Below are 24,760 nucleotides of genomic sequence, written 5' to 3' on the forward strand. Positions count from 1 at the left end.
AGTAGTTCGGTTTACAACTGGTTTCTCAGGTACAATTAATACTGGGTATAAAACCTGAACCTAATAATTATTAACGGCTATCTATATCTCAGTTTCTATCAATGTGTGTCTGTGTTTGTTATTTATCTTACAAATATTTAGTTCTTTCTACATCACTCTCTCTCTCTCTCTCTCTCTCTCTCTCTCTCTCTCTCTCTCTTTCTAACTCTTACTCTCTATCTTTCTATCTATGTATCTATCTCTCTATTTATATATGGTTTGGCATGTTCCCATAATCGTGGTTTGTCTTGCAGGTCGATTTTGCTTAGTGATCTGTCAACTAACTCGATTTGTATTCTTGGCTGTAAGGTACGGTCTGTCCACAGAAGTCAGTATGATGATGATCAGTAGTGATTAAAGAACAAAATAACCAACGCAGTTTCATATGATTCAAACGTTCTTTTTCATAACCATTGATTGCTTGTAGTGTAACTTGCTATACTGTCATCGACTTAAAAAATTATAATACGGTCTGTATTGATATCAATTTACTCGCCGTAACCTTGCAAAATAGATTATCTTAACGATACTACGGGTGCCCGAACGATTTAGAATTATTTTCAAACGCACTATTTGTCGTGTTAATCATATTGCCTAATAAGGATTGAAAGTAATGATAAAGTAGGTTATAACTACAGTCTACAATTATTGTAGTAAACATTCAATTAAAGGTTGATGTCTTTAACACTACCAATTAACAGAAGTCGAGATGAGATGATGGAACGATGTCGATGCCGGGGCTAAAATTGATGAGTTAGTTAAAAAAAACCTATGTCTACCATCAGGGCGATTAGGGCCGTAAAGCCCTCGAGTGAACGGCTCGGCCCTCCAGTAAATATCAAGAAAGGGCTAATTGACTGTTAACATTGTACGGACGGAATGTCAACATTTAAAACTTTTCCATGGTAGAATAGGAAAAAAATTTAAAAAAATGTCTGGCTTGAAGGAATAAGGGAAAGCAGCTAGATACTAATGCTGTTTCATTTCTTAACGAAAATCCTTATAGAAATTAAAGTATTTGTTGGTTGTTCCCGCTCTATAGAATCTCTGATTAAACCTAACACAAAAATTATTTGTGCTTAAAATGGTTTACCTCTCAACAAGAGTATTATTTATTTGTTAGATGTCTCTGATCATCCCGGTTCGCCTATCTTCGTTGATTTTCAGGACTTTGCAACCCGGCTGGTTAGTCTGTCTCTCAGAGAAAGCAAAATTGGCTTGAAATACAACCCTAGAAAAGTATTGTAGACCTAATTCTTTTTTGCTGGAATTATCGCTTTGTACCCTAAGGTAGTTGGGCCTGCACTCGTGTGGAAAAATGGTCAGCCAAGGATCCTTGGCGCAACGGGTATTAGAAAACTGATTAAATCGTAATCTCCGTAATTTAAATTGGCGCGTTCGAAGCTTGCACGGTTTGAGTTCGTTTTACAATTTTCTCTCTTACGCTTTTATCGGATTTACGTGTTCTTAAATTTTTTTCATTGTAGGATATAAATTTGACCCTGCCCACAACGGGAAGACTCGCGGCCGGGGTTAGTCAACCGGTTAGGGCGGTAAGGGCAACAAAGGGCCATTGTCGATGTGTATTTATTCGTCTGGGAGCCCATAGTAATTCGGCTCCAAGCTCCGTAAAAAAAGATGTCAATTATTTAGCAAACGAACGGCCCACGTCGTGTAAACAGAAACGTAAACGTTCTCCATTTCCTCTTTCTTTACGCAAACGAAATATATTTAAACTTGAATGACTTTTTTTATAAGTCTTTCGTCTGTTGGATGATAAACCTGTACTTTGGCCGTTTCGTGGCACGAGGATAAAATTGATCTGGACCGGCCCAACCCCCGGTATATTAAATTCAATAAATTATTAACGTAAAGGCAAATCTTGGGTCCAAGCATGTTAAGAGGATGCAGTAAAGCGGTAATTACATTATAACATATTTAATTATATAATCAAAACTTGTTTAAATATACAGAAACAGTTTATCCTTTTTTATTGAAGTTCTACATTTCATAAGCATCACTTCTTGATTTTTCTAACTTTTCTCTTCGAATTATATACGGAAACATTATGTAGAGTCTCACACCAGGCTATTTTTTCATTATTATTTGTTGTTGGTTTCAATAATTAATTTCATTATTATACGTTTTTTATTATTTAGTACAAACATTCACTTTCTAATTTCCTTCTTCTTTCTGAATTTCTATACTTTCATAATATAATATGAAGCCATTAACACAATTGATGTGGTAATATTTTCAATGATTTTTATATCAAGTTTACCTCAGGTATTCTCGGTGTTTGCAATAAAATGGTATAAGAGAGATTGATTGCTTAATAAAGAATAAAAATTTTAAAAAGGCTTTTAAAAAGCACCCACGCATACACCAGAGCGGTTCTAGATTCTTATAATTAAACTGTCTACTTGTTAATGTCGAGAGAGAGAGAAAGAGAGAGAGAGAGAGAGAGAGAGAGAGAGAGAGAGAGAGAGAGAGAGAGAGAGAGAGAGAGAGAGAGAGAGAGAGAGCAAAAGGGAGAAATAGAGAGAGGTAGATAGATAGGGAAGGAGTTTGTTATTTGATTTATTATTTTTAATTATAGCTGAAACAGCCGTTCTTTTGGAAAAAAATAAAAATGTCCTTTTTTTATTATATAGTTTTGTTCGTTGGTCTGGTCTCACCTCATATCTGGTGAGAGTTATGTCGTGATCATCCTAGTCCTATCTATTTATTCTTGCTGTTCGGTTTTTGGTATTGTTCCATCCAGTGGACGAAGAAAACTAAACCTAAATTTTTCCAGCAACCGGACCCTATGTTTGCGGCCCCTTTAATTTAAAAAAAAAATTAGTCAAGTTTGAATTATGATAAGGATTTTGAGGTGGGCACCCAGGAGAAAGTCCCTGTTCACTCGTTAAAGGTAATCTTCAAATTACTCATTATCGATTTCTCTAAACCTCATCCCCAAGTGTTCTCCAACGGGAGCGGATGCTATTTCCCCCGGCGGCGTTCACAGTGGCCGGATGGTGTCAGGAATTATTTTTTCTGACCCGTATCTACGATTGCATCGCGCCCAACATCCGCTCTCGTAGGCTTTGAAAAACCGATGGACTGTCAAAACGCCGTGATTGATCGTCAGGGGTTACAATGCGGGGAAAGACCGATGTTTGGCCTTAATTTTTGATTAATGTCAACCGGGCTTCATTGTACCTCTCTTTCAGATCTTATCGGCAATCTTAGAGCAAACCAAATTTATCTGGTGAGAGTGGTTTAATTGAGAGAGCACAAAAATCTCAATTAAAATTTTGAGCACATGTAGAATCAGTTCTAAGAACTTTCTTTCTATAGTATCTTGCAGTAATCTTTGCAACTTCCTTTTTATATCTGTTCAAAGTTTCTCTTATATATAAATATTCCGGAAACCCTTACATTTCAAAAGGACCTCAAATTCCGTTACGACTTACGAGTATACGAAATACCCAGACGTCGCCACCGTGTAAAAACAAATGCTGTTGGCATGCCGGCAGGGCCACGTGTTGGGTTTGAAATAGGCAAATAAATGGCGTTGCTGGTCTGACCGTGAACCGCGGATATGGTTGCTGCAACGCAGGAAGAGCTAATTGCAACTCGTCGGCCCCGCGTTTATAAATAAATACGGGATATTTTCTTGTAGGTGGAAAAAACGAAATTATATATTTACGAACAATGAAAGAACCCCTAGGAGAGAATATGCCAGTGGGGTTGCATGAAGTTTGACCTGGTCGGGCTCAATATTAAAGTTTAATTTGGATATGAAGGCGACAGAAATGGCCAATCATAATTTCAAAACACTACTCGCACTTTAAATTTTAGAATTTATGCCATTGTATGAAAGTCTGAGAATTCGTCACACATTAGAGGTAAAAACTGAATAAAAATTTTAATAATTCTCTGTTTATATAAGTTCTTTTCTGAAAAATAAATATATAAACATTTCTGGTTTAAGAAACCCTTCATTTCGATCTTTATATCTCTACTTAATTAGTTTTAATTGGTGTGAGAAAGTGAATAAACTCATTTTCCCTTTTGCCAAACCCTAAACCCCACCTCGATTGATTCTGAATTGGGGTGAGAATTGGATAGATATTTACTTTATTTCTGTTCTCAGCAATAGATAAATTAATGTGTATCTTTTCATTTTCATCGTTCAATGCCTAATTCTTCAACTTTTATATTATGGGGTGAGAAATTGTATGAAGTTCTTCCTTTTGATCAAACCCCAAATTCAATTCGTTTCAGGATTAGAGTTGAGAATTGAATAAGCTCTATTTAATTTCTATTCTGCGAATTAGATAAACTAGTGAGAATTTTACTTAATCAGTTAGTTTTAGTAGTGGGAGTGAGACAGTGGATGAACTAGTCTGTCCTTTTCCAAAAACCAAACGCTAAGTAGTTGAATTTTCAATTAAGAATGAGAAATGGATATCTGCTTAATTTCTGTCATGAGAAATATATAAATTAGTGAGAAACCCTTATTTCCGAACTTTAAATTTGTATTTAATTGTTTTAATTGGGGTGAGAAAGTGAATGGGCTCATCCCCTGTTTTGCCTCTAACTCAACTCGACTTTAAATTAGGGGTTAGAATTGTATATACCTCTGCTTGATTTCTGCCCTGAAATATTGTCTGTATTGCTCTGCAAATCCTACTTCATTAAATTTTCCATTGATGTGAACAGTTAAGGAGCTAATCTTCCAATTTTGTCGAGCCCCCTACCATTAATCTGAATTAGAGGATGGATTACCTCTATTTCATTTCTGTTCCATGAATTGAATAAATTAGAGAGAAATATCCCATTTTGATTTTGAAACCTCTACTAAATTAGGTTTTGTATTATGAGTACGAAATTGTATGAAGTTATCTTCCCTGTCAAACCCCAAACCGTAGTCGATTCGTTTTGGAATTATATTTAAGGATAGAATATGCAACAATTAAATTTCTCTTAAGCATTAAACGACTAAATTAGTTAAAAGTCTTTAATTTGGAATTTCAAGCACTTAATTTATGTATTTATACATCGAAGGGGAGAAATCAAATAAACGTATCATTATTATTATTATTTTATTTTTATTTATTTATTTTTTTTTTTCGTCAAAACCACACCCTAACTTTAGTAGTTTCTGAGTTACATGAGAAAAGGGGTGAAAACACGGAAATTTTGAAATTCAAGATCCTCCTGCCAGTTTTTAAATTGAAGATGAAAAATTAATTAACTCATCTTTATTTTGTCCTACTTCGACTCCATTGAGAATTCCATGGAAGAATTGCATTAACCCCAATTTAATATCTGTCGAACCTGAGAAACGGATAAACCCATGAAAAAGATAAATCGATGAAAAAAAAAGATATTTCTTTTGTAATTCAAGATCCTCCTGCTAGTTTTAAACTTAAAGATGAAAACTTAATGAACTCATCTTTCTTTTGGCCAAATCCTACTTCTACTCTTTTGAAAATTACATGGGAGAATGGCATAAGCCCCATGACATAAAAATTTAATAAAGGTTAAGCCGGAGAAAAAAGATAAACTTATGACAAAAAACTTCTATCTACTTGAAAACTTTTCAAGCATTAATTTGGTCTATCATAAAGATTTAAACAGAACTTCTTTCTTTTTTTATGTAATTTTATTACATTTATTATTTATTCTAAGACTGTTGGGTGATCTCTTTAACTAATCAACTCAATTCCATTGTGCTTGAAATCATAAATTTCAATATTGTAAGTAGATATTCATATTTGTTAACATTGTAAATTATGATTATTTGGAGATGGTGAGATGTGGTCTTGTGTGATGTATGTTTAGAAAAACATTTTCTTTATTGTGCGAACGTTTCGATCTTTCTTTAGATCATTTTCAGGGCTCAAAGTGTGTGTTTTCTGTGTAGATGTGTCACATTCGCAACACGTCACAAAACTGTGACACAGAAAACACACACTTTGAACCCTGATAATGATCTAAAGAAAGATCGAAACGTTGGCACAATAAAGAAAATGTTTTTCGAAACATACATCACATAAAACCACATCTCACGATCTCCAAATAATCATTAATTAACTGTCACTAAATATAATAGTAAATTATAAATAAAAGTTTGAAATTGCTGATGAAGTAGTTATGTTACTTGAAAACTCGACCAAGGAACAGAGGCTTTTCTTTCACGATGCTAGAAAACAAAAAATGCTTATATCCTAGGGGTATTGTAATTTTCATGTCCAACCCGAAAACTGGGGATGAGACAGATGATCAAAGTAAACGCTATTATTTTTCAACCAAATGTTTAACTTTTTACTGGTTTTTGATATGGATTTAAATTGTAAATAACTGAAACCCTTTTGGAGAATGTTTTGAATTTGAAATAATTTCAAAATACAATACAAAAGCGGACCACGAAAACTAGTGAATTTAATATTATTAATAGTATACCTTCACTAAAGCTCTCCGTGGCCATTTCATTTGTCGCCGAGAATCAAATAGATTACACGACATCTGAAAAATGGCAAAAAGGAGGGAAAATTCAAAAGGTGGGTTGAGATGGGGAGTTAGTGTCCGAGTGGATTGAGGTCACGATAGCTCAAGTGGTAGAGCAGCAGCGTATCTAGCTGAAAATCGTGGGTTCGAATCCCGCTCGTGACACTGACTTTTTTATCTCAACTAAAAACCTTAATTAATTGATAAATACAAAATGTTCATAGAATATTTCAACCTCTTGGCAGAGCGAGCACCACTTTTACCAACTTTCTCGAATAAATTAATAGTAGTTAAAGTGAAATATTTGTGTACTGAGAAAGTAAGAGGAGGTTTTTTCAGTCCAGAGCTAGTAAAGCAACGTCCTAATTAGTTGGACTGTAGCTGGAGGGAATGACTGCTCACACATGTGATTTAAGTTTTAAGTTTTTCTTATCACTGACGTAAACTTTTAATAAGTGTTCTCATTTATCACTGGCTTAAACGGTCCGACGTGATTCGTTACAAGGCCAACGTTAATTCCGGATTATCCTGAACCGCTTGTGGAAATCATTATAACGAGAAGTCGTCTTCGTGGGTTGACGTTTGAAGGGAAATCAACGGATCGGCCCCATTGTCAGTGGGTCGATAACGAAATAGCCAGATGGAATGGATACAGCTTCAGAAGTTAATGAATGATCCAGGAGTCAATTGGCTTGCGTCATTTTATTGGCCGGCTAATAGGGCCAAAGCGGCCAACTAGCGGCAATTGAACTGCCAGCCTCCTTTGTCTCTCACAGCACCTATAAATAATGGAGTGTCAAAAAAAGCCACTTAGCTCTGTTCATTTTGTCACAGCAACGCGGAAATAGAACAGTTTGTTTATTGTAGTTGACCAATGATACTCTGGAGTCCGATCCTTCACATTGTATCATTTAGCCCATAAAATCTTCATGCCATTTTCTTACTAATTTCTTTGAGATTTAAACTGGGATATAAAAATCAATTTTTATTTTTATCCCGGTTATTTTGGGCTATTATAACAAATAGTGGGAATATATCACACAGAGAGGGGTATTTTACTTTCTTCCTGTTTGGACAGCTGTTAGTGGGAAAAAAAATTACTTCGGACTGTAAGAATAATGTAAGAGCAAAATACACTCATTTTCTTTAAAGTTAACCATTTAAATTTGAAACAAACTTCTAAATTCTATAATTGGATAACTAACTTATCAAGAAGAATATAATTACTCTAATATGTAGAACACCTCGTAAATTAAAACATCGATTTTTATTTAGCTGTATTATAAACAAATAATTTTTCAGCTAAAACAAATTGGAAAATTTTCCCTCTTCCGAATGATTCCAAAACCTAAAAAACCACGTAACCTTCCAGCATCCTACCGTGCGATTAGCCTTTTGCCTTTATTGGGCAAAATATTAGAAAAATTGCTTAAACACATTCTCCCCATCCTTCATTCTTATAACCTTATCCCATATCACCGTTTCGGTTCAGACGTTCTCATTCCACTGTTAAACAGTGCCATCGCGTTTTAGACATCATTGCTACTGCTCTTCCAGATGTGAAGCAAGCCTTCGATAGGTATGGCACTCGGGGTTCCTCTGGCGTGAAATTTTACTTTCCACTTACCTCGTTTATTAGGGTGACTAGGTCGTTCAGAGAGACGGCGTAAGCGAGGGCCGACGAGACTGCTGAAAGCAGGGTTGAGACGTAAGTCATGTCGATCTCCTCCAGTAGGGTGTACAGCAGGACTCCGCGCACCAGGCCGCACACAAGGTACAACAGGCTCGTCGCGGCTAAATAATGAGCCCTGCCATATTTCTGAAAACACAAGACATCACATCATTAAAGTCATACATCCTGACATATCAAATCCCTAAATTATCTTCTGTTATTCTCTGTTCTTAAATACATATTCTCAAAAGAATGAATCAATGGTGGTCAATGATAACCTTCAATAGACATCACTAAGAAAATATTTTATTTAAATAGTTCTAGGTCAGCTAGTAGAAGAAAATTTGAAAGCCTCTTTCGCAGTAATTTACAACTAATCAGTTTTAACCATTACATCCTGATATGAACCACAAACATCCGCTGATTCTTCAGCGTTCTGTATCATTAAATGACAAATTGGATAATATATACATGGGTTAAAGCATAATTTTAGCGTATTGCAATTATACTGGTTTTGACAAGCATATTTGATTTGCATTAAAAAGTTGGTCATTACACTAATACATTATTGGCATATTCGGTTTGACCGGCCAAATCCAACCAACGATTTTTAAGAATTCGGGAGTTAGGGATGTACAAATGTCTGCATCGGCTGATTATCACTTTATTTAATTTTCTTTGTGAATCATCAGTACATCGATCCTCGGACAAACGTTAGAATTGAGATTACTAGGAGCCGTATTTATTGCCTTCGGCACCAAGATGTTGGTCTATTGGCTAATACAATAATATAATAGCTTAACGAAGAAGTGTAGGCAATGATGGAGCATTGCCTACACTTCTTCGTTAAGCTTAAGTTTTTTTACCAGTTTCGTCACCAAAAGGTTCGTCAAGGGCACCAGTTTGTATCCTTCTTGGATGGATTTTCCTTTATCAGGAGTAGAAATATCTGCCTGCATAGGCCTTCGCACCAACAAAGTTCATGTTTCATCGTCTTGAACATAAGTTGCATCTGCAAGCTTTTTCTGCTGCTATGAGCCTATACTTTAGTCTCCAGGGTCTGCAATGTCCAGTGAGCAGTCCAAAACGTCCTAGGTTTAGTAGTTCAACGGTTTCTGCGATGGTAATTTAACAAACTCTTTCGCATTCCTCTGTCTTTGGATACAACCCCATTGAAGCAAGGACTTATTTTTAAACTATCTTCTAATGGATCTACTTTTTTGGCAATTTGAATCCAAACATAGAATCAGAGACGGTAGCTGATCTTAGCCAATTTGTCGGCTTCCTCGTTACTCCTCTGCCCTGTATGCCCGGATACCCAATCAAGGATGATTTTGTTGGTTTTCCCAATGTCAGACTACCAATGAGGAGGTTGCCTATAATGCCGCCTGGCTATCCGAGAAGATTGGTTCATCGGACTAAACATATGTTATATATAACCGAACCCGATTAGAATAGGAGTAATCATCATGCAACATTGCTACTGATATCAACCTACTACACAGAATTTTAGCAAGCAAAATGCAAATATGATACAAAGCAAGGGAGGCAAATATTGCTAGGAATTGTGAGGTTTGCAAGGTGGAAAAACTTGTAGTTTTAATCTTTAGTTATTCATCACCGATCATATCCTATCATATATATACATATATATATNATATATATATATATGATCCTATATATCATATCATGTCCTGATGTTTTTCCGTTGGACATGTCTGTCTCTTTTTAGTTTTGGTTCTGTGTATCATTTTGCATGTCAAGTCCCATTATCCGTTTTGTAAACATATTCTGAAAACAAACTACAAATTGTTGTTATCTAAGAGCAAGAGATTTTTTCCCAATCCTTAACTATCTTGAAATAGATTGTTAAAAAAATTAACCTCCGTTAAACAGATATTAGATTAACTATTCACGTGCAATAACATGCTAAAACTTGCTGAAGATAGGCAGTTTGAAGCTACACATTTCACCAGATGTCGATTATGTAAAAACAAATAACTAAGAATAACTAAAATTAAGAAAATATGTTGGTCGGTCTATGGAGTTGAGAGTAAAACGGGCCTCTTTAACACTAAGATTAAATGAAACCGAGGTTTAATAAAACTGCTTATCATGCTGATATGATACAACCTATTGATGGAGCCCCTTAAGTTGATTTTTTAGATCAACACCTCACAGCTATCGTTTTATATGCCTTAAGGACCTCTCATTTTAAAAATATCGACACAATTATTATTAAACCTCGTTAATAGTAAAGAAAAAGAAAAACAGCTATGCTGCAACTGAAGTTACTCGTTCTAAAATGGCCTTTAAGTTCAAACACACTAGTCGTTTAAAACCTGTTACCGTGGGCTCCCATTATTAAAAAATATGTATATCAGCATAATAACAAAACAACGAAGTGAAATTTGCTTGTTGAGTAATACACGGGAACTAGGGCGCGAGAGATTCAATGATCATTCTTAATCTTCGCCTCGGTCACACACTTCGGAAAACCATGCCGATTTCCCACATAATAGCATAACCAGATGTACATTACGATTAAACTTATTGAAATAAAATATTTTATTAGTCAAAAATCTATAACAATTATTATAATTATTTATTATTATGACTGTAAATATTAACAGTCAGTCATACAATCTGATTTGTTAAAATAAGATATTTAGTAAATATTCTTTTGGATTTTTTATATTAATAAAAAAATAAATGAGGGGTAAAAGATGCACTTAGAAACAAATACCTCAGTACAAATATTTCTTAATAATGAACGCAATATTTAAAAGTAACACGTTAAGTCCAAGAAACAATTTTACATCTAGGGAGCATATGCACATTCAATTATCAAGTCCCTTGCGGCCGAATCGATCCGAAGAAACTTTGTTTTGGATTGACAAAGTTTTTTTTCCGTGGCAGTCATAGCAGAACTCGAATTTTCATCGTCCCGAATCAGATGGAAACTGAGAGGACCCAAATAAGGTGCTCTGTGGAACAAAAAAGGCAGAATAGCGTGTAAATATTTATAAAACAGTTCGAAGCGAGATGTAGTTTTATGCAAGAGCAAAATAGTTTTTAGTCTCTTCCAACAAGGGGACGATACTGTAAACAACAACCTAATTTGCCTTCATTATTGCTTTTGTAGATTTCAACCGTTTATTACTTTTTACATTATCTTCTTTTCTGAGATCGGAAAATTCTGCTGTCCATGGGTTTCGAGTACTTGATTCTGGAGCTAACAATTTTGCCTTTTCCTCATTCCACTCATTTTAAGTCGGCCCAGAAATCCCTTGCAATCTCAGAGTTCCATCCCATCTGATTATTTCAAGTAGTGTTATTGCAATCCTTTTATCGATACAAGCGACCCTCTTTTGGACATCTTTGCTTAGTTTTGTTTAAAGGTGAAGATTGGTCTTATAATTTTGTAAATCCTGAATTGAACAAAGTTTTGGTAGTTTTTGTTCATTTTCGATTAACTATCTTCATATTTTCGGCCTGGCGTACTAGTTTCATACTCTTAACAACGACAAGCTTTATGCCACAAACCCTCGACAAAAGCATGCTCCCAGGAAGATCACAAATGGCCACACTAAAGGTGGTACCTGGCATTTTTATAGCAATATAATCAGTCAGATTTGTGCACCTTCAGCAGTTCGAATCATTTGTGTAAAATCTTTCATGAAACGAATCAATCACTAAGACGTTAAAATGAAGAAACGCGTCTGATAACCAAAAAGGTGAGGATAGGCGGACTAAGTAAGAATGACAAGCAACAGACTAGTCACATAAGAAGACCTTAACTTTAAATCTCCCAGTACATACGTCCAAAATCCACATGACTAGAAGAAATAGGCACAAACTGACGAATGCCGACTGGCTCCAGTCCATAACATACGGACAACCACTGGAATTTTTATAGTTATGCACCGACATATTTGGGCCTTTCGGTCGCATTTGAGCATCCTTAGCAGTAACATCATTCCATTTGTTTAATTGTTATTGTAGTTTGTCTTTCTTTAACTATTTTATGAAATTGGGTATATTTGACTGTTTATTTTTCACGTATGTGTATGACGCAGTTCACCTTCGTCTGTGTTTGATGCTGCACGATCAAATGTGGTTTAGCATGCTTCGGCGGACTTGGTTCACCAAAGCCAGCCGGTTCTTCCTTCTGCAAAAAACCGATCCTGGAGATATTACGCAGTCATTTTTCCTGAGATAATATCCGATAAAGTCGTAAATCGAGAAGGCCGTAGGCCACGTTTATTGTCCTGTTGTGACGGGCCGCGGACCGTCACGGTGAATCCGCGCGTCTAGATGTGCAGGCCGTCTAAAAATAATCCACGTACCGGGAATAAATCCAGAAGAAGATTTCAATGGTGTTTATTCGACAGATTTCAAAGAACGGTGGAAATACAGCGGCTGGCCGGCTACCATAACCGACGTGATGTAGCGATGCAATTTCTCACTTTACACGAGCATTTTTCTGAATCTGTTTAATCATGTTAGACGTCATAGGGAATTTAAAAAAAACATTGCATACCATACAAATCAAAAGGGGGAATTGACACATTCAAAATTAAAACGAAGAAGATTGAGTCCAAGTGGAGATTCTTCCGACTGTACTCAAGAAGAACTCTGATAATATACATTCTTTACGATCGATTTTGGATTTATTTACCATTTTATTGTAAAAGTAAATTGAATCGACTGCTGATAACAATATTATTTGTTCCTCTATGCGACTTTAGAGGTGTTAGAATTTTAAACAAAAAATTGACTTGTGTAAGAGCGACATTAGTGTAGAAATAATCTAGGATTTTATTTTTATTCTACCTTCCATTATTGCATCCTGTCTAATGAATTTTCCGCCTCATAAACGGAATATATTGCGGCGATATCACAATGCAAATCTGTTATCAGACCAGATCCAAATGAATTCATTTTTTATTCGGCTTTTTACCCTGTGTGTTAATGGCTTTTTAAACAAATGTACCACCTTGTACTGTTTGACATGTCGGACAAAATCATACTACCCAGCACATATATCCGCCGAACCGTGAAATAGGACGGCTGGTGGAATTCACTTGTATAACAGTTGAAACAGTTGAGCGTTACGGTCTCTGGGTCCATCCAGTATTGTATTACCGGTCGTATTCGATTTGCTTGCTTTTTGCACATTCAGGTATTCAATTTTTAAAAATGAACTTTCAGATTGAAGATTATCGATGCGACAAATAAAATATTACAATCCAAAATTCAAAATTGGGGAGTGTTTCGCCGTTTAACTATCTTGTGAAGGGGCGTCGGTGGCCGCAAGGTTTAGTCTTTGGCACGGCGATCATCACTGTAAGGTAAAGGTCCCGGGTTCGAATCCAGCGGCCCTGCATTCGAACCCGACATACTTACAAATGGGCTTTTTTTCACACTGGCACCCTGAGGGTTTATACGACCTCTGCTGTTGCGAACCCTCGTAATATATATATATATCTTGTGTGCTGGTTTGTATCATGAAGGGGGTTTTCTACCGCGCAAAAAGGACACGATTGAGAAACAGATTAACTACTAAAAATGAGAAAACAAAATAAACAAGAAGAAACAACTGCAGGTTCATCAGCTCGCAGATTCCCCTAAATACCTTATACAAGCATACATTCCATTAGTTTTACATCAGGGGAAATATTAACTATTTTCAATGGTTCGTAAGTCCGTTATTTCGCCAATTGTGTCCCTTTGAAAGATCAAACGACAGATCGGAAACCGAACTAAAAGTTCATCACTTCGCAAAATCCTATGTAATCTATTAGTACATATTACGAGAAGCATTAAATCTTTTCCAGTGGTTGTTCTTTATAAGAGGGGACGAAACATCAGATTGGCCAATCACTAATGTTGTTAAAAGGAGTCTGAAAAGGCGAAAACGGCGAAGATAGGCAGACCAGGACGATAGACGACCGAACTACAGGTTTATTATCTCGCAGAACCCAACGAAGTACCATTCTGAACAGGTTTTTTCAGGCCGCGAAGGGAGTGAAATCCCAAACAAAAGTCAATTCTTTTTCCACCTTGAGTCCAAAACCACGATAACTTCCAACAACCACCACCAGTCAACACAGAACTAGCAAAGAAAATTCTCTTTGTTTGTGAGCGCGGGTTCGGTAGGGAAAATCCCCAAGGAAATCGTGGATGCTTTTTCCTTCAGGACTTCCTACATGTGTAGGAATAATGGCTACCTTTAGGGGAAACATTAGGCAATTTCCAGTGGTTGGTCTGCTGTTTCGTCAATTGTGTCTCTTTATGAGATCAATTGACCGGTCGAGAGGACCGAACTATCGGTTTATCATTTCGCAATCTGAAATTAGTACATCTTACGGGAAACATTAAAATTTTTCCGGTGGTTGGTCTTTATAAAAGGACAATATTGACGAAACAACAGACAGACCAACTACCTAAGATGCTGAAATGAGTTTGATAGGCCAAAAAAGAGAGGGCAGATGGACTAACTAGGCTGATCGCGAAAGAAACAAACTACAGCAAAGTATGTTATGGTCCATATCTTAGGGGAAACATGAATTTTCTTCCGTGAATGGTCTCGTCTGTTGTTCTGTCAATCGTGTCCGTTTTATAAGGTCACACGACTGGTCGAGTGAACCGAACTGTAGACTTATCACCTCGCAGATCGCAACTAATGGAATCTGACATTCCATAAGTACATCTTATGGAAAACAATAAACATTTTTCACTGGTTGGTCTTTATCAAGGGACGCAAGTAATGAAACAATAGACAGACCAATCTCTGAAAATGCTGAAAGGCGTCTGACAGGCCAAAACAGCGAGGGCAGGAGGACCAGGGTGATCGTAGAAGAAACAGACTACAGGTTCATCACCTGGAGATGAAATTTCACCATAATTCTGTTCTTGGCTCTATGTTATAATCCACTCTTATTTTATTGTGAACATTTGATGCCAACAGTTGCGATTGTATTTACAACTACATTTTAATGCTTATCGAGAAAAAAAATTAAATATTAAAATCCAAAATACAAACATACTATGTTTTACACGTTTTGCCTTTTAGCCAGCTTCTGGGCTCGATTGTCAAAAGAATTAACAGACCAACCACTAAAGATGCTGAAACGCGACCTACGGATCAATGTAGTGTTAAAAGAATCTTATAAACTGATATTCGGGAGAGATTAAGCTATTCTCAATCTTCAGTTGTGGATTTGTGACATTTTTTCAAATTATCAAAGGAAATTTTAATTGCATGGCCAAGAATCAAGCCTAAAGCCTATAAGTGGCAATTAAAATAAAACAATAAAATATGTCGCTGAACCGCAACAGAGAATCAGGCTAACTTATCAAACACCGTTTGGGAAATCGTTTAAAGAAACAAAGTAGTTCTTGTTTGTTTCTAATTTGCCAAACGCCAGCTTGGCAGAAGGTTGAGCGATGGGTCCCATAATCAAATAACCGATAATTATGGAAATGAGCATAACTCGGTGTGACACCTTGTTAATGGGTAGGGTTGCCATCCGGGGTCCATTGGCCTGTTTCGACACGGGTAGATTAGTCGAGCAAGACGCCACAATTATTGAAATATTTTAATGGTTCTTCTTAACGAGATGGCCGAAGAATAGCCGACATAGTAGAAAATCGTAAAAATCATACTTGACTCTTCCAAAGATAAATGTTTTCACCAAACAGACAGTCATAATCGGTTTTGCAAGCACGGCAGGTTGCATATCTAAAAGTGAACTCAGCGATGTTATAGCAGGCAAAGAGAATTTATAAACTATGCTTGGAAAACGATAATAAAAATAAAATTATAGGTACAGCCCTCGTTTAACGAATGTGCAAAGAAAAGCTTCTTCAATAATATCCTTTAATTTTTTAAGAAATGTTTTTATATTTGTACTTGGATCGTTTCCGATCATTTTGATCTGCTTACCCTCCCTGTTTTGGTGTTCATCACCCCTCAGACCTCAAAATGAAATCTTACAACTTACATTTTTTTTATTCTCAATCATGCTTGGCGACTCAAATATTTTACTTAATCGGATATTATGTTACGAGCATGTTGGTGTAAATTACATGAATGCCGCAATAATTGTTTCCCCATAACTTAAAATAAACGTACATTTTATATTTATCTGGGTATCGGGTATGAATATTTCAAATTATTGCCACTACTTATCAAAAATTAACTAATAAAACTATTTCTTTTTGTTCAAATTAAATAACGTATACATTCTATATGCACACTGTTCCACGGAACAGTTTTAGTAATATTTTCAAGTGGTGTACACAAATTTTGAAGAGTAGTTAAAAAATAGATTACATTTCAATTTGTGCTTTAAGGTTGCCGAGGATTTAATTTTCTTGATCAAAAGAAGCAAAGACCGAGCAGTAAAAAATAATGCTTTTTTGCTTATGTGAAGTGTCAGTTGGAACCTGAGACAGAAATTAATTTATGTAAAACTTTGAATTTACAATTAATAATATCTGACTTCAAAAGAAATACAATTACTGCACACATAAGACAACAGGAATTATAGCGACAAATCTAACAACAGAAATTACAACATCAGATCTGACAACAGAATTTACAACATCAAATCTGAAAACAAAAATCACAGCATCAGATCTGACATCAGAAACTTCAGCATCACATCTGGCAATGGAAATCACAGTACTAGATCTGGCAACATAAATTACAGCATCAAATCTGGCAACAGAAATTACAGCAACAGATCTGACAACAAAAATTACAGGATCATATTTGGCAAAAGAAATCCCAGCCCAAGATCTAACAACAGAAATCACAGCATCCGATCTGACTAAAGAAATGGCAGGATCAGATCTGACAATACATATTAACCTGAATGGTAGAATCTGATCTGATTTCAGGAATGACAGGTATGAACCAAAACTTAGAAACTAGTAGTATTTAGGAGCATATCGAAAACCTGTCTAGGGAGTTCTTTTCAAAACCGATTTGCGTCCGAAATCCGTTGACTTATGACCAATATTCAAGGGTAATAACGTGCAATTTCAATATGCCAAAGTTCATGTTTACTATGTTTCTCACATTGCTGGACTCACTGCACGAAGAATTTCTTCAGAATGATTTGTTTGATAAAATTTGAGTTCAAAACAAAATGTTGCTGATGGTTAAATTATTCGACATACTTTTCATCACGTCCAGTATTAATTAAAGCAGAACTTTTGGAAATGGGACATCGGGTTGTTTAAATAATTATTCAAAACTTTCATCCGCTTTAAAAGCCATTAAAACTTGGATTTTCAAAATAAATTAGGAAGATTCTCAACCTTCAAAAGTCTCCTTTTTAAAGAAGTTTACATCCGATGGTCTTATTGATTTTGTTCAATTTAAAAGCGTCAATTTCTTGCAATCCTAAACCGCCTGAGATCATTTGTCAAAATGAACAGCCGGAAAGCGATATATCCAGGTGACAGATGAAGTCGAAAATTATTTTATTAATCCGAATTTGATTGTAGACCTAAGTGAAACTCTTTCCGCACGGGACCCTCACAGCTAATCTGTCGGATGGATTTTTAATTCAGCCTGTGTTTATTCTGTTTAAAAGGTTTTACTTATCGCCCAATCGGGAAACCATTTGACTACGAGTCAACAAACTTCCATTTGGCTGTGCTCAACTGTCAAACTACAAAAGCCAATTAATTTAGAAGAGATTGCACATGCATCTGTCGTCTAGTGTGCCTCTCGTGAACATTTACCCCTTTTTTTCTTCTTCTTACAAAAATTTCAATAATTTGTACTTAAAGTCCCTTTTGGAACTGAAGCATCGAGTAAGATGGAGAATAGTGAAATGGAAAGTAATTCTATAGAGGGAATCAAAGGATGAGAGGAAGAGAGAATAAAAAAGATAGTGAAAGGCAAGGATAGAGAGAGACAGAATATGAGAAGAAAGAGAGAGAGGCTGAGAAGGAGCGAGAAAGAGAGAGGAAATACCAGCAGTAACAACAAATAATAATAAAAATTAGATTTCTGCAAGAAAACTGCAGAAAGTAGCTGGTGTTTTCCGTTTTATCAGTCGTTATGTGATGCAACGAAATCGCCAAGTCGACACTTGGTGTAACCTTGTTTTGCCAGGGACGGGTCAGCCCTCGGGATCCAATTGCGAATCCGTTATCGCGCCACGGCGTCATGCCGCAGTTTATATCGACTAAGCCGGCGACAGGCATTAAAATGGAACATAAACAGGAGATAATCCCGTTCAAAGGCGACCGCTACCAGGTGTTTTCTCCAGGACCGGGGTCATAAAGCGACTCAAATAACAAGTTACACTGACAGGCAAAAAATTCCAACCAATTGATTTTATTTTTTCATTTTCTGGATTAAAGAAAATATTTGCATACGCTATGTTTTAATTGGGGAATATCAATTAGAGGTAAACACACTTAATCCTTAATCCAAAACACGGATAAAGGATTTTTAAATGTTTACTTGTTACTCAATTTAAAATGTTAATTCAGTCTTATTTTATTCTGAAGCAATAAATTGTTCAGTTTCGTCTTTGTTTCTTAATTTCAATTTTTAAACTTAAAAATGCCACTTAGTGCTGAGGAAGTTGCCCGTGTAGCATTTATTGATAATGGAAGTTCCATCAGGTATGCGGCTATTGCCATTGCAGTTCCCTACGAAACTCTGCGAGACGGTGTTTGACGTTCTCCAGAAACTGGGTCCTACCATAGAAGGCCGCGGTTCTGGACGCCCTAGGGTAATAAAATAGTAAAAGGGGATGACCGCTTTTTGACTTTGAGAATTTTGAGAAACTGGCGTTACTATTGTTCAAGCGATTCATCAGCTCCAGTAAGTTCGAGGTGCCCAAATTTCTGAACGCACTGCTCGAAGATTAAATCCGTATGGACTGATGGGCTTTTCGCCCTATAAGAGGACCAGAATTGACCAGAACACACAGAGTTTCACGGCATTTGCTCGAGAACAGCCATTGGAGATCGGTCTGCTGTACTTTTTGCCGATGAATGTAGATTTGTTCTACCATCTTCAAATGGGCGTGAAACAGTGTTGAGAAGTCGAAATGATAGGTTTTACTAAGCTTGTAATTTTTCCCAGAGCCAACCTTTTGAACGTAGTTCAGTGTGGTGTGGGCGGGAATTTCAATGGAGAGTCGCACAGAGTTGGTTGTTGTTCGTTGAGGGTCTTTTACGGCCACTCGCTATGCGGATGAAATTTTGGAACATCATGCGTTGCCTATCCTCGATCAAATCGACGACAATCCTATTCTATTGCACGATAATGCTCGTCCACATGTCCTCAGTACAAACCTACCTTCAACAGCATAACATCAGGTTCTTAGCCTGGCCAGCCCCTTCTCTAGACTTCAACCCCATCGAACATTTATGGAATAACTTCAAAAGACGAGAGCACGTCCATCACTTCCTGATACTCCACGATCTTGAAAGGAATCTTCGTAAAAAAATGGGCTAACCTCCAACGAAGACTACCAGACTGGTAGAAAGTATGCTGAGGCGTCTTCGACGTGTAATTAAGGCAAGAGGAGGGAGGAAATACGCGATATTGACATGTTAATTAAAAATCTAAAACAAATTTTATCTGTCCGTCATTTTTTTTTAAATTATTATTTTTCATGTTGCCTAGCAATTTACTTCTTTTACATTTGAGACAAAGACTCAATTATTAAACGTAAAAAACATGAAACTTTGATTAATATATAAAATGATCAAAAACAGTTGATCAAAAACGACCAAACTACTGGCGTATGAAATACGTAAGCGTTCTGGCATTTCACTATTTTCAGTCAAAACACACCTGAACAATTAAGTTCTTACGAAAGGGCACGATTGATCAAATCCAACACCAGCGAGGTTAGGCGGGCCAGGTTGATCAAAAAGGCCCAACTACACCGAAAATTCAGTTGGACGATAGTATTACACTTACTTTATACTATTTTAATTTAACTTGTCGTAGTATTTCTTAAAGATAGACTGCTGGCATTTGGGAACTTGAAAAGCAAGTTGGACGAACGTATTTCCGAAATTGTGAGAAACACCTGTAGAATGGTGCTTCTCGATCATCCCGGTTCCCATATACTCGCTGTTTTGGTCTATCTGATATCCCTTCTTTGGTGCTTGCTCTATCGTATCAGTCAAACAACGTTATACGAAGTAGTGCGAGGCTATGTCTTTTGTATATGGATATTCTTCTTTATATATGAATCTGTTTACCATCATAGATGACCATACGATATATATACATACTGGCAGCAAATGAAAAAGACATTATCAGATTTTATAAAGTTAGTGGGCTCTATGATCCTTATCAGCATATCTTCGCTGATTTACCTCGAAACACTTGCTTAATTCCTTTAAGAACACGGACTGAAAGCCATTTCTGATCATTTTGGTTTTTCAACTTCAGTGGAGGGTCTGTGCGTTATTGTGTAATTCGAGTCTCTTTTATACGTTTTTTCAACATCGCAGATCTAAAAACTATCTTTTACCTCCGAAAATGCCTTTAGTAAATTTTAGAGGAAAAATTAAAATTTGTCAAAAAGAGACACGATTGACGAAAAAACAGACAAACTACAAAGCAAAACACGTCCTGCAGACTACAATACTACGAAGCTACAGGTTCATCTCCCTGCAGGCCTCGAGACGAAATCTCTCAACGTCATGAATGTTTTCTGATTGGTAAGGAGTCTTTACCAATCAGATTCTTTTCAGATTATATTTGTGAATTATTTCACGCTTATGCATGAGGAACACTATTGTAATTTTAAGATTTATGTATCAAAATAGTAAATCAACTCCGACAAAATAAGTTTAACGTCGTTTCAAAAGGGTCTTTTCCACGATTTCGTTCGGGCGGAGGGATAATTTATGTAGCCGAGCCGTGTCGGTTCATCCAGCTTCCTCTCCCAGGCCCATAAAACACCCGAAATCTCGAAATCCCTGTCACCTCAGCCGATGACTGTATTATTAGAAACTCCCCTGGCTATTTAACGGGCCACCGCCTCTTGGAATGTTACCAACACCGGGGGCTACATTAGCCCTGGATGGACTCAGTCGGAGGGCTGGGGGTTGTCGAAGGAAAAAATTATTAACGTTAAAGTAAATTTAGCTCCTGGTTAACAGCACTGAGAATTAGTATAGCGTGAATTGTCCAACGGCCTCCTTTAAATTATTCTGCATTGGTGCGGCTCGTTTTAGTGTTTTGTGTTTTATTTTTTAGTTGAGAGGTAATATTCTTGATATTTCGGAAGTTTTTAAAGGTCATTTTAATCTGTATTAAATCTCATAACAAAAACCGAATAAATATGTATTAATTCATAGAAATGGTATGTAAAAACACATCACTTTGTTAGAAATTCAATTTTCAAATTCTATATGTACAAATCAGTTTTTATGTACGTAATCTGATAATTTGATTCTTAATCTTGAATTATCCACCGATTTCTTGGTGTTGTATGTAAGTGAAAGTTATTTAAGCTGAAAAACATGCTATCAATGTTACAGCATTATCATGTAAAAAGATCGTATCTAAACTAGCCAGTGGAGGGAGCCAAAATCTCGAAAACCTGGAGAAAGGTGACAATCTGACATCTTGCCAGGACACAAAAGAATTTTGGGTAATGAAAAGACAGACAAGCTGGCCAGAAAAGGAATAGAAGATAATATAGGCCGTGGACCTAAACTTGAGATGCAAAAGCAAACACAGATTCCTCCATCTCAGAACGGATCCAAAAAAAGATAAAAAGAGAAGGGTCAAACTGTGGTAGTGCCAGACACAGCAAGCTTATGATAAAAGAACCCTCACTAAAACTGGTAAACTCATCGTTAAAGAGGGCTTGTCTCAGAGAAGTGATAGGACTATATACCATTAGTTGATAGTAAAACGAAAGTTCTACCCTCAAATGTAAGAGGACTATTGTCTACAGTATACAGTAGTCTGTATATACATTGGCACTGGGAAAACATCTGCACAACATGAGTATATTCAATGATGGCCCCATTTGAAGGTTATGCAATGAGGAGGATGAAACCACCACCCATACCATCTTCGAATGCTAAACAATTGTTCAATGGAGACATAACCTGAGATACAACGAAAGGATAAAAAAATTTATCAACAACAGTCAATAATCTAATACTTCTTAAGAGAAGGATCGAGTTGAACGTGCTGAACTAAGGCAGAAACAGTACAATATGTCAGAAGGCTTTCAGTACTTGGGGAGCATAAAACCCCATTTCCTCGTCTCCATATTCATCATTATCATCGTCATCATAGTTCAAGATGCACTGAATTATAAGCCAACTGTATTTTCTTACGGTTAACCCTAATATGTTATTATCCATCGGTTGAACTGTAGATCTTACCTCAATCGTAAAGTAGAAGCCCTGGACGCAGAACCAAGAGAAGCATGATAGCCCGGCCAGTATCCAGGACCTCCCGCCGGCCAGGATCTCGCCGAATTCGCACAAGTGGACCAGAAGGAATAAGAGGCTGAGGACGCACCGCAATGTGTGCCCGCTGAAAAGCCTCCTCGCATCATCTCTGTTGAAAAAAAAAGTATTCACAATTTTTGAAAATATAAAAAAATATTATTATAACTGGTTGAACAGTGCCATAGATTCGTAAGAAAGTCATTTCTCTCTTAATACTTTAAAAAGCTCTTGATTTTCTACCTTGTTTCTAGGTTTATTGCGAGTTTTTTCACAGTAAACTAATTAAACTCAAGATAATTATTTTAACATTTTGAACTTTATTAATAAGGTATTGAAGAATTAGAAAATATGAAAAGTAGTGGATTTAATTCATATTTTGTTACTTGTTAATGACCTATAGTTTCGTCGAAATGTGAAACTTAGCACGTTTTAACACGAAAGTCTTCCAGGCACGAATTCATTTTCATATAAATAGAACGCCTTCAATCCTGATTAACCCGCTTTACCCAACGACTATTAGTTCTTAATCAAATTCAAAATAATTTAAAATCCCCGGGTTTTATAGAAATCGGTCAGATTATAGTTTCGAAAGGAAAAATTAATTAAATCAGGAGTGATTTTCCTTGTGTCAACATCCCCGGCTCTCACTGATTACCTTACAATTAAGATATTCTCGAGATAGGAGAGTGGTGATTGTTTGAGGATCTAGCGTGTTAAAACTGGATTGATAGCTTACTAGATCGTTACCGCTCAATCATCAGCTTTCTCTTCAAAAATCCCGTCCATCTTCGAAGAGGCTAGGCTGCCGATTTCAGCTACAGTGTACATGGAACTTTTAAGTTCCAATAAGAATAAAACGAGGTCGAGAGGCAGAAGGACTAATGAAATTTCCTAGCCCACGCAGATTAGTACCATAATGAATGGAGCCGTTTTTAACCCTCTGAGAACTTGGCCTACCTCGATTTTAGAAATATTCCCATCAACGAGAAAGATTTAACGACAATTAATCAAAGTGTATTATCTTGCCTTTTATTTAACTCACAACTAATTTATTATGAGAGCTTTCAACGCGTACGTCTATATAAGATTTTATGCTTAATACGACAAAAATAAATTAATTAATTAATTGAGTAAAAATAAATAAAATACTAATATTTATCCTTAATACCGCAGTCAACAAATTTTAGCTCTCAATTGGGTAGAATCACTACCGCAATATTGTCACACAAACATTCCGAATAAATTACATTCCAAGGGAACAATTATCGGTTTTAATTAGGCTTCAACAAGGAAAAATTATATTTCTTTATAACACCCGATAAACAAATTTGTTTAACTTCAGTCTAGTTTACAATCAGTTTGATTGATTTGGGAATTTCGACCCGATTTGCTGACTTTTCTAGATGATAAAATCATGTAAAGAACAAAACAGCATGTTAATTCACTAGGGAATCTTTGATCAATTGTTTTTATGTTTTATTTTTATATTGTTGTTTTTATTTGTCGTTTGGACGTCTCTGATTATTCTTCTACGGCTACCCTTGATAGTCTGAATACAGCAGACGAGTATCTGTCTTTTCAGCAGTTGGGATAGGTGTTATTTGATCAATTGAGTCGCTTTTATGCCCTTTTACAACCGCTGAAGATTGCAAAGTGCGGAAACGCGTCTGACAGACCAAACCAGTGAAGTTAGACGGAACAGGAGGATCAAAAACGCATAAACTGTATAATTTAGTATATAAAGATCAAGAATTAATTAAGTCTCTAAAGAGAAAAGTACATTTTACAAGCATGAGGACCTTGTAACGCGACCGATAGGCACAGTCCCACCACTCAATGAGAGTGTGTACGACATACAATACTAAAGCAATGAAGCTAGGCGGACTAGGAAATGGGATACTGCCGTCCAATGTGTTTTATTGTAATGAACTTTGTTGGGTTTTGCGAAATTGTAACTGTACTTTGGCCGTTTTAGGTCATCTGGTCCGCCCAACCCAGCGAGGCTAAGCGAACCAAGAGGATAAAAAGAAACGGAAAAGAATGACAAGCGGCCTTTTATACAATATTTTTACA

General features: G+C 36.4%; 1 protein-coding gene across 4 annotated transcripts in view; it reads right to left on the reverse strand.

The window, feature by feature from the left end:
* Positions 1-24,760, reverse strand: part of LOC106661463 (ATP-binding cassette sub-family C member Sur) — a 74,407-nt gene that overhangs the window by 18,235 nt on the left and 31,412 nt on the right. For all 4 annotated transcript variants that reach the window (XM_014384880.2, XM_014384878.2, XM_014384875.2 and 1 more), the window contains 2 exons: positions 22,619-22,796; positions 8,168-8,359 (listed from right to left, as the gene is read on the reverse strand). In XM_014384880.2, the coding sequence (XP_014240366.1) occupies positions 8,168-8,257 (90 nt within the window). In that variant the 5' untranslated portion in view covers positions 8,258-8,359; positions 22,619-22,796. The remainder of the gene's footprint in view (positions 1-8,167; positions 8,360-22,618; positions 22,797-24,760) is intronic.

The sequence above is a fragment of the Cimex lectularius genome, unplaced genomic scaffold (genome assembly GCF_000648675.2).
Source record: "Cimex lectularius strain Harlan isolate CLEC.00 unplaced genomic scaffold, Clec_2.1 scaffold20, whole genome shotgun sequence".
Classification (NCBI taxonomy): Eukaryota; Metazoa; Arthropoda; class Insecta; order Hemiptera; family Cimicidae; genus Cimex; species Cimex lectularius.